The sequence below is a fragment of the Octopus bimaculoides genome, chromosome 13, assembly GCF_001194135.2.
Source record: "Octopus bimaculoides isolate UCB-OBI-ISO-001 chromosome 13, ASM119413v2, whole genome shotgun sequence".
Lineage (NCBI taxonomy): Eukaryota > Metazoa > Mollusca > Cephalopoda > Octopoda > Octopodidae > Octopus > Octopus bimaculoides.
Genome location: NC_068993.1, coordinates 19,963,118 through 19,974,350, shown reverse-complemented (window position 1 = coordinate 19,974,350; position 11,233 = coordinate 19,963,118). Strand labels below are relative to the sequence as shown.

General features: G+C 39.2%; 1 protein-coding gene across 1 annotated transcript in view; it reads left to right on the top strand.

Annotated features, from left to right (window-relative positions):
- LOC106880306 (protein SDA1 homolog) overlaps positions 1 to 7,808 on the top strand; it is a 65,329-nt gene extending 57,521 nt beyond the window's left edge. The window contains exons 16-18 of the mRNA XM_014930185.2: positions 2,637 to 2,721; positions 5,141 to 5,299; positions 7,725 to 7,808. Coding sequence (XP_014785671.1) covers positions 2,637 to 2,721; positions 5,141 to 5,299; positions 7,725 to 7,775 — 295 coding nt within the window. The 3' untranslated portion in view covers positions 7,776 to 7,808. The remainder of the gene's footprint in view (positions 1 to 2,636; positions 2,722 to 5,140; positions 5,300 to 7,724) is intronic.
- The last annotated feature ends 3,425 nt before the right edge of the window (positions 7,809 to 11,233 follow it).

Below are 11,233 nucleotides of genomic sequence, written 5' to 3'. Positions count from 1 at the left end.
GTGGCCCCCGTTTTAAAAAAGATCCGAGATGAGATATGGGGGAAATACTTGACAGGGCCGAGAGAAAGGTTGGAGCAGGATGCCCACATACAAGCAAAACGTTGGTGGTTTAAGTATATCATTTCTTATTTCTTTATTGCCCACAAGGGGCGAAACATAGAGAGGACAAACAAGGACAGACAAAGGGATTAAGTCGATTACATCGACCCCAGTGTGTAACTGGTACTTAATTTATCGACCCCGAAAGGATGAAAGGCAAAGTCGACCTTGGCGATATTTGAACTCAGAACGTAACGGCAGACGAAATACCGCTAAGCATTTTGCCCGGCGTGCTAACGTTTCTTCCAGCTTGCCATTTCTGCTCTGAAGGATGGGTCTACTGAAGCACAACAAATCACCAATCATTTCAGTCTTTTGTCATCTCTGTAAGATTCAACATCTTGAGATCAGCTTTCACAACTTCATTCCATATCTTCCAAAGTCTCCCTCTCCCACAAGATCCATCCAATTTATGTGATTAGTGCTCCTTTGTCCAGCTGTCCTCATCCATACATATCACATGACTAAACCAGCACACTACATCAGATTACTCTTTTTGCCTAACTTTTTCACTCTCAATACATTAGCACTTTATTGTACAAACACACTGATACCACACATTCAATAGAGCATACCAGCTTCATTCCTCGCGTCTTTCCATGCCCTCTCATTCAAGGACCATGTCTCACAACCATGTAACTTTGCTGTTTGTACACAAGCATCATATGATCTTTTTTTCATTCGGAAAGAGGGACCTTTTGCTGTCAGCAGAGGTATTATCTCTCTGAATTTCTTCCTTCCTATTTTTAATCCAGCAACTATTATTTCAGAACATCCTCCTCCACTGACACCGTGGACAAGTGTCTTCTGTAACCCAAAGCCACCCAAGGCTTGCAAGTGGATTTGGTGACAGAAACTGAAAGAAGCCCATTGTGTGTGTGTGTGTGTGCACATGTGTGTATCTGTTGTTTCCTTGTCTTGACATTGCATGATAGTTGTAAGCAAGTGTCACCATCATGTGGAAATATTACCTTGCTTGGAAACAGGTGAGTGTTGGTGTCAGGAAAGGCACCCAGGTGTGAAAAATCTACCTTACTAAATTCCATCTGACCCATGCAAGCATGTACAGGTGGACTGTAAAACAGTGATGATGATGCTGAACAGTAAAACCATCATCATCATCCATCAGTTTTCCATGCTGGCATGGGTTGAATGGCTTGACTAAAAACTGGTAAGCTGAAGAGCTGTATCAGGTTCCAATCAGATTTCGCATGGTTTCCCCAGCTGGACGCCCTTGCTAACACCAACCACTCCAAGAGTGTAGTGGGTGCTTTTTACATGCCACCTGCACAGGTACCATTTACATAACACTGGTACCGACCACAACTTCAATCTCACTTGGCTTGACAGGTCTTCTGAAGCTCAGTATGTTGCCAAAGGTCTTGGATACTTGTTACTGCACCTCTGTTAGGCCCAATGTTCGAAAGGTGCTTTGGTGCTATTCATTCTAGGCTGAATGTATATTTAGTCTATTAGAGCAAAAGTTACATAGCAATATTACTCTTTTACTCTTTTACTTGTTTCAGTCATTTGACTGTGGCCATGCTGGAGCACTGCCTTTAGTCGAGCAAATCGATCCCAGGACTTATTCTTTGTAAACCTAGTACTTATTCTATCGGTCTCTTTTGCCGAACTGCTAAGTTACGGGGACGTAAACACCAGCATCGGTTGTCAAGCGATGTTGGTGGGACAAACACAGACACACAAACATACACACACACATACATATACATATATACGATGGGCTTCTTTCAGTTTCCGTCTACCAAATCCACTCACAAGGCTTTGGTCGGCCCGAGTCTATAGGAGAAGACACTTGCCCAAGGTGCCACGCAGTGGGACTGAACCCAGAACCATGTGGTTTGTAAGTAAGCTACTTACCACACAGCCACTCCTGCGCCTATATATATATATATATGTTTAGATCACTGTATGCAGATTAGTAAATTGGAGATCCACAGCTGTATATTTAGGGTCCATGGGGAAACTTCTGCTTCAGTTGTATGTATTGCAAGAAATAACTAAGTTTCTTTCTCTAAGGTTTTTACATAGTCCAAACTACACAAGGGTATGTGTGAATGTGTGAAAATCAAAACAGGAATTCTGAAAGAAGTATCCATAAAATTAGTTTTTAAATATTGAATAATGGCTATGGGGGTCCACCACAGTAAAGTATTAATCAAAGGGGGTCCCTAAGCAAAAAATGGTTGAGAACCACTGATATAAACGGGAAAAGAGATGAAGAGAACCCAACCCAACAATAGAGCAGTTACCATTGTTGCTGCTTTTTAGAGTCCCAGGTCAATCCATATTTGACAAACCTAGTATCAGTGGCATTCCTGTCATAATCATTCTATTTTTTACGTATAATGAACTTGTTTTATCTATTGTGTCCTTCCTTTAAGACTGTAGAGTATAATTTAAAAACTTGGCTGCTGTTTCTGGCAGGTTGAGTGACTCTGTAGCAACTCCATTTTCTCTTATGTTTCTTTAATGTTTTTTTATTTTTTTAATTTTTCCCCCACTTTGTGTTTCAGAAAAGAAATTCTTGATCTCTCCTTGATAGAGATGATTCATAAGAAAAGAAAGCACGACAAAGAAGCTCGTCTAGCCACAGTGAAAGTAAGTTGATTTAATCTTCACTTTGATACTCTCTCTCTTTACTCTTTTACTTGTTTCAGTCATTTGACTGTGGCCATGCTGGAGCACCACCTTTAGTCGAGAAAATCGACCCCAAAACTTATTCTTTGTAAACCTAGTACTTATTCTATCGGGTTCTTTTTGCTGAACCGCTAAGTTACGGGGACGTAAACACACCAGCATCGGTTGTCAAGCGATGTTGGGGGGATATACACACAAACATACATATACATATATACGACGGGCTTCTTTCAGTTTCTGTCTACCAAATCCATTCACAAGGCTTTGGTCGGCCCGAGGCTATAGTAGAAGACACTTTCCCAAGATGCCACGCAGTGGGACTGGACCCGGAACCATGTGGTTGGTAAGCAAGCTACTTACCACACAGCCACTCCTGCACCTGATAGTGTAACATTTTTGTCATTGTACCTCTATTTGTTTCCTCAAGCTCTGCTTGGCATCCGGTGTTGGTTTGTTTACATCTCCATAATTTGTGGGCTTCACCAAAACAATCAATAGAATAAGTACCAGGCTTTAAAAAAATATAAGTTCCGGGGTCAGTATCTTCAACTAAAACCCTTCAAGCTGCTGCCCCTGCATAACTGCAAACCATTTACTGAAACAAGGAAAAGATAAAGGATCCTGGAATTTTTAGCTATGTTCAAAATGGTTAAGTTGCATTTTATGAATTTCTGTTATAAAGTATTGGCTTTTAAAATTTGATCCAGTTTAAAATATAAATATTGAAATCATGGATTGTAGTGCAATGACATTTATGCTGTATTTGATAATTGTAATCAGATTTTCATGAATGTTTTTTGGAATTCCTAAACATAAACAATAAAATGAAATGGGAAGAACTTGACATTAATAAATGGCATATTTCTGAAGTATTTAATTGCAGGTATGGCTGTGTCATTATGAAGCTCGGTTTGCAACTAGTTGGTTTTGGGTTCAAACCCACTGTGGTACCTTGGGCCAGTGTCTTCTATTATAGCTTCAAGCCAACCAGTGACTTGTGAATGTAATTAGCAGAAAGATGTTTGGAAATCCATAGTGTATGTGTGTGTGTATGTAAATGTGTTAGTGTTTTTCTTTCTTCTGCCCACTGTTTTGCAACTAGTGTTGATTTGTTTACATCTCAGCAATAGACTGGTGGAATAAGTGACTGGATTTAAAAAAAGGTACCAGGATGGATTTGTTTGACTAAACTCTTCTTAGTGGTACCTCAGCATGGCCATAGTCCAGTGACCAAAGCGAGTAAAAAAAAATATGTCATTCATCATCATCATCATCAAATCATGTGTTTCATGTCTGCTTTTCCATGCTGTCATGGGTTGGAAGATTTACTGATGTAATGCTTTACCATCAGATTCACCCCAGTCACCAACTCTTGGCTTATGTTGTACAACATGCTAGGATGTGTCTTGCCTTTTCTAAAACCAAGTCACACTTGGCAATATGTCTCACGTATGTGTAACAAACTATTCCTTCAAAAATCAAAAAAACGCTGCACCCCTGACTTTCGGAAACGTTTTTCCATGCTCAGCATTGCTGAAGAATGGAACAAACTACCCACATCAGTTGTTAACTGGCGAGATTTTTGAAAGAAGAACCCCCCTTTGGTCACCATGGGATTGCACCTAGAAAGTTACTCTCCAAAGCACAAGTCCGGGCTAAGTTGTTTATGGAAGGCCTGCCTCTCCTCTCCACACCACTGGTGCTATTCAAGGGAAAGGCAATGGCCAATACAGCTTGGCACCAGTGATGTCGCAACTCATTTCTACAGCTGAGTGAACTGGAGCAACATGAAATAAAGTGTCTTGCACAAGAACACAACACAGCTTGGTCCAGGAATCGAACTCACTACCTCATGCATCTTCACTAATGGGACACTATATCCTTCAAAACTTCCATGCTTCCTGAAATTTGCTAACAGTATACCTGATACCTCCCACCACACACACACACACTTTTTTATTACCTTAAACATCTCACTCTCGATGTATTATTCTATGTACTATTCATGCACTTTTATCTTCTATTTCTAGTGAGTTGTGGTGCACCTGAGCGCTGTATGCTGTAAATTCATTTTTCATTTTTTTTTGTTGCATTGGCATTGGGAGGTGCATCCAGCCATAGAAACCATACCAAAAGAGATGACTGGAGCCTGGTATCTCCCTCCAGCCTGCCATCACCTGTCAAACAGTCCAATCTATGCTTGCATGGAAAACAGACATAGATGATGATGATGGATGTTTTTAAGAAAAGACACTTTGTAACGTGATTGTGTCATAAAAGAATTACTTGTTAGTGTTGGTTCTAAAAGAGTGGTAACTTGGAGGGAGGGGTCTCCTGAACAAAGAATAACACATTTTTGCTTTGTCTTATCTCTATTCAGGCTGGAAAGACCGAGAGAGAACAATTTGGTAAAGCACGTCCGAAACGAAACCCCAATGCCAGTTCAACTAACAAGGAAAAGAAGAGAAACAAGAACTTCATGATGGTTAAACACAAACTTTTAGGCAAGAAAAACAAGCGTTCTTTCAGGGAAAAACAGGTGAGAAGTTTATTTTATTATTATTGTCATTTCACTTTGCAGAGCTCTTGATTTTGCTTGCTCTGGCTAATATTATGTAAGGGTGAACAATAACCTGTTGTCAAAGGTCTCACAAGGTCTTCTTCTACGATACTTAACATTCAAGTACCAATCTCAAAATTCTTGCTATCCTCAATAAATTAGTTTTCTGAGCATGTTCTACCCTCATGCCAACCCCAATTTCTCCAACAAATTTCTAGTTTTTAATGCTCTCAATGCTTCTACAACTATTGGGATGACAGTTGTTTTTCTCATTGCTTGCACCCTTGCAATCTCATTTTCTAGTAGCTTCTACTTCTCAATCTTTTTCAGTTCTTTATCATCCACTCGTACATCCTCAGGAAGCTGGCAGAATTAACATGCCAGACAAAGTGCTTCACAACATTTCATCTGTCTTTAAGTTCTGAGTTTGAATTCTGCCATGGTCAACTTTGCATTTCATCCTTTTGGGGTTGATGAAATAAGTATGAGTTGAGCACTGGAGTTGAAATTATTGGCTTGCACTTGCCTGCAAAATTTCAGGTCTTTTGCCTGTAATAGAAAGGATTTTTATTATGGTAGCGAACTGGCAGAATTGCTAGCACACCAGACAAAATGCTTCACGACATTTCAGTCATCTTTATATTGAGTTCCAATTCTGCTGAGGCCGACTTTATCCTCCATCCTTTCAGGGCCAATATTTGAGCACTGGGTTGATGTGATTTTCTTCCACCACCACCTCACATTTGCTGGTCTTGTGCCAAAATTATTATTATTATTATTATCATTATTTGGATGATGGGTTGGCAGAATCATTAAGGTGTTGGAAGAAATGATTTGCAATATTTGTTCTAGTCTTTTACATTCTGAGTTCAAACCCCAGCAAAGTCAACTTTGCCTTTCATCCTTTTGGAGTCAGTAAAATAAAGTACATGTGCAGTACTTTATTTTATTGATAATATCCACTAACCTCCTTTACTCAAAATTTCTGGCCTTCTACCTAAATTAAAAACCTTTTATTATTAGAGTGATGGATTGGCAGGAACATTAGGACATCAGAAAAGAAGGTCATGCTGTATTATTCTGAGTTCAAATCTCATTGAAATTAACTTTGGTTTTCACCCCTCTGGGGATCAATAAAGTACCAGTCAAGTACTGAACTCAATAGTATCAACTGACTCATCTCTTCTAAACTGTTAGGCCTTCATCATTCAGCATCCATTTGTCTGTGCTAGCATGGGTTAGACCATATCAGAAATAATCGTTTCTACCATAAGCACAAGGCCTGAAATTTGTGGGGAAGCAGTAAGTTGATTACATTAATCCCAATGCTTAACTGATGCTTATTTTATCAACCCTGTAAGGATAAGAGGCAAAGTCGACTTCAGTGGAATTTGAACTCAAAATGTAAAGACAGATGAAATGCTGCTAATCATTTTGCCCAGCATACTAATGATTTTGCCAACTCACTGCTTGTGTATATTCATCATCATCATCATTTATCATCTGTTGTCCTTGCTGGCATGGGTTGGATGGTTTGACTGGGGCTGGTAAGCTGGAAGGCTGCACCAGACTCCAGTCTGATTTGACATGGTTTCGATGGCTGGATGGCCTTCCTAACACCAACCACTCTGAGAATGCAATGAGTGCTTTTACGTGCCACTGGCATGGGTGCCATTTGTGTGATACTGGTATCTTCCACGTCTGTAATTTTACTTGGCTTGATGAGTCTTCTTCTCAAGCACGAGATAATGTCAAATGTCTTGGTCATTGCCTCTGTGAGGCCCAACACTTGAACGGAGCTTTTCACATGCCACCAGCATCAGCCACTTTGCCTCCGTGAAGTCCAATGCTTGAAAGGTGCTTTTTACATGTTACCAGCACAGGTGCCAGTTATGTGACACCACCATCAGCCATGACTACAATTTCACTTGACTTGACAAGTCTTGTCAAGCTGAGCATATCGCCAAATGTCTCAGTCACTAGTCATTGCCTCTGTGAGACCCAAAGTTCGCAGATCATGCTTCACCACCTTGAAACATGGGCTGTGACTGGTGATGGTGCCACCTAAATGCTTAGTGGCATTTTGTCCAGCTTTATGTTCTGAGTTCAAATTCTACCAAGATCAACTTTGCCTTTCATCCTTTCAGGGTCAATGAAATAAGTACCAGTTGAGCACAGGGGTTGATATAATCAACTCCCCCTAAATTGCTGGCTTTGTGCCAAAATTTGAAATCATTTCTCGTCAGTGTTGATATTTTATGGTTCTGAGTTCAGATATTGTTTGATTTCCACCAGTTTTTCAAAGTAATGAGCTACTATGAACTGCGAACTATGCATTGTCATGTGACACATATTACCAAACTGTAACTCACTGTATTCTTACTCTGTACTGTTTGTTTTCCAGGTGGCTTTAAGAGATGCTTTATTGAAGAAACAGAGGACAATGAGAAAATAAATGTCTATATTTTTAATAAACATATAAAGAAAAGTTTGGATTTTTTTTGTCATTTGTTTTTGTTTTCAGTTGACATGCTAGCCTCGAGGAGCAAAGTCTGTCTTAGTTTCCATATTGGTTATCCCGGTCGATCTCCTCCACTTTTATTACTTTGGTACTGTTCATATTTCTGTTCGTTTCTACTATCTAGCTGATGATATTAGTAATAAATAATGTTTTTTGTGAAAATATAGTTGTGCGAGTGTGACTGTGTGGTTCAAGTGTTTTGATTTGCATTCGCATGGCTTGATATTTGGCTCCACTTTGTGGCATTTTGGGTGTCTTCTACTGTAGTCTCAGGTTGATTGATGCCTTATGAGTAAAATTTGGTAGATGGAAACTGTATGGCGGCGAGCTGGCAGAAACGTTAGCACGCCAGGCGAAATGCATAGCGGTATTTTGTCTGCCGTTACGTTCTGAGTTCAAATTCCGCCGAGGTCGACTTTGCCTTTCATCCTTTCGGGGTCGATAAATTAAGTACCAGTTACGCACTGGGGTCGATTTAATCGACTTAATCCATTTGTCTGTCCTTGTTTGTCCCCTTTATGTTTAGCCCCTTGTGGGCAATAAAGAAATAAGGAAACTGTATGGCAGCTTATACATGCATACGTGTGTGTGTGTGCTTGTGTTTTCACATTGACTGCACTTGATAACACTGGTGTTCAAAACGAAAAGGGCTCTTAGATGTGTCATGGAAATTAAATATGGGGATTAATATTCAGCAGTTTAAATTAATATTATTCTAAGTTTTACAGACACAGAAGCACATCTGATCCTTCACCTGCTGTCAAACTAAACAGTAAAGTAGCCAGTTGATCAAAAGCCTAAACATTCCTTGCTGATACATTATGTTCTTCAAGCTATATAGAAGTGATTGCCTTCCTGTCGCCGACTGCTTGTTCATCAGTAAATAAAGATTAACGTTTAACATGGTATGGAACGGTCATGTAGATAGGTATATAAACAAAATTAAAGATTTCTCAATTGGAGTTGCAGAAGTTAAACATTTTTTTGCATTAATAGCTGGCAACTTAAATCTACATTACTTTGTTTCACAGACATAAAAGTGCATCAGAGAATTTGGATGTAATTAATAGGTATATGTGCGGTGAGAAGTTTGTTTCACAACTATATAGTTACGAATTCAGTCCCATTGAGTGACACCTTAAGTAAGTGCCTTCTACAATACCTACGGGCCACTCCAAAGTTTCATGAAGTGGGCTTGGTAGACGGAAACTTTAAAAAGTCCGTTATATATATATGCGTGTGTAACTATCTGTATTTTTGTACAGATGTGTGTGTGTGTGTGAGTATGTGTATATTTGTGTAAATACATGTGTTAGTGTTTCCTTGTTTTAGCTTCGCTCGATAGATGTAAACGAGCCTCACTGTCATATAAGCATTCTTCATTTCCAATCTTCCGTGAATGTATGTCTGGCTACGGAGAAATATGTCCTTACTTGGAAACAAGTGATGGCTGGCGACAGAAAGAACATCCGGCCGTAGAAAATATGTCTCAACAAATATCACCCGACCCAAGTGGGCGTTAAAATAATGATGGTAAGACAGGCAGGATTTCTGAAGTACATGAAGATTACTTGATGATATCTGAAAGTTCTTTAATGGATATGGACGTGGTTGTCTTTTGTTTGTTCTCCATCTGTAAATAGGGCTCAACAGGAGTAGTTCTTGAGATAGATGCAAACGAAAGAAGTGATCACATTTTTTATAAGCTAAATATATTTATTAAGGAGACAAGCGATCACTTATTGAAGAAGCTAAATATATTTATTGCTGAAAGTTTCACAGACGCAAAAGAATTTTGGACCTACCAGGTGTTATCGATTCCAGTGACATGGCATCAGAGAGTCTTCCTTCATATCTGTATGTTGTCTGACGAATGTAGAATGACTTACCAAGTGTCCCCGTGGTACCTCGGGCAAGTGTCTTCTACTATAGCCACCGTCTAACCAAAGACTTGTTAGAAGATTTGGTAGGCGAAAACTGAAAGAACCTCACTGTGTGTGTGTGTGTGTGTGTGTGTATGACAACTGATGTTGGTGTGACATAGCGGTTCGGCAAAAGAGACGATAGAATAAGTGCCAGGCTTAGCAAAAAAAAGTCAATAAATACTGGGGTCGACTCATTCGACTAAAATTCTCCAAGGTGATGCTCTAGCGTGGCCGCAGTCTAATGACTAAATCAAGAAGATCCGGTTCGGCAATTCCATGTCAGGCATTTGTACTGAAGGAATATACAACATGACGGTGGTGGTCAATAAGTCACTTATAGCAATTTTTACTTGCCTTCGAGGTCAATGAAGTTTTGCAAGCATGTACGATTGTGACTTACTGGCATGACTTCTGAGGAAAATAAAATAAAGTAATAGAGTTGTAGCCGATCTCAACAACCATTTAGTTGTCTCTATGTAGTCATTAGGCCTGCTTGAAATAGCAATCAAATCTCCTTTCAAATTATATTCCACTCACCCCAGTCTTAAAATGAAATGCTACATTGAATAATATTGTCTGGAAATAGAACAGACAGGATATTCAAAATTAGAAAGCATTTGATCACAAGCTTTCTTGTTCAGAGCCGACCCGGTGCTAAACAACAAATATTTAATGTGTAACAAATAGCCTGGTAAAAGGCAGATCACTTAACCTTCCAAAGGTCCAAATGGTCCGATCATCCACCCTATTGATGGTCATTGACGATACGCCTCAGCTTTATAAAACATAGCTTCTCCTGTGGTTGCTCAGGTGGAAGTAAACATTTGCTAGATTTTCCTTAAATATATGGGTACGGGATGTCAAAAAACGTAAACAATATGGAATACGAAAATAAAGTTGGGTACGCAAACAATGAGTGAAACAAATGGAAAATAAGACAAGTAACATGAAGAACGATCCTTCATCAGTTGTTGACTGTCCTTCTATTCCTTATTTCGAGCATTGTCGTTCAATGCTCGAAATAAGCAGTAGAAGGACAGCCGACCACTGTGTGTGCTTTTAGTCCCTATATCATAATACGATATAGATACCGTTTACTTAGGAGTAAACAGCACCTTAAGTTTCTTCTTTGGGCAGAAACCCCATTGTGTCGATGCAAAAATCCCAGTTTTCTCATACATAACAAGTAAAATATATTCGTAGAAAAAGTAGCTTCTCAAAGAATTTCGTGTTCTTTTGATGAAAATAAATCTTGACGTTTGTTTTAAATTTGAAAGAATTAATAATTGCACATTTCATTTTATAAAAAAAAAAAATAAAGGATTTAATATTGTTTAGTTGCTCATTGTCTGAGGTGTTTCTGATTATGATAGTCAACTTTGGCACGAAAGGAAAGGCAAATTTGGACTTGTGTGATTTGAACTGAAAAATTAAGCGATTTAATTTAGCGATCTGTCGATTCGTTGT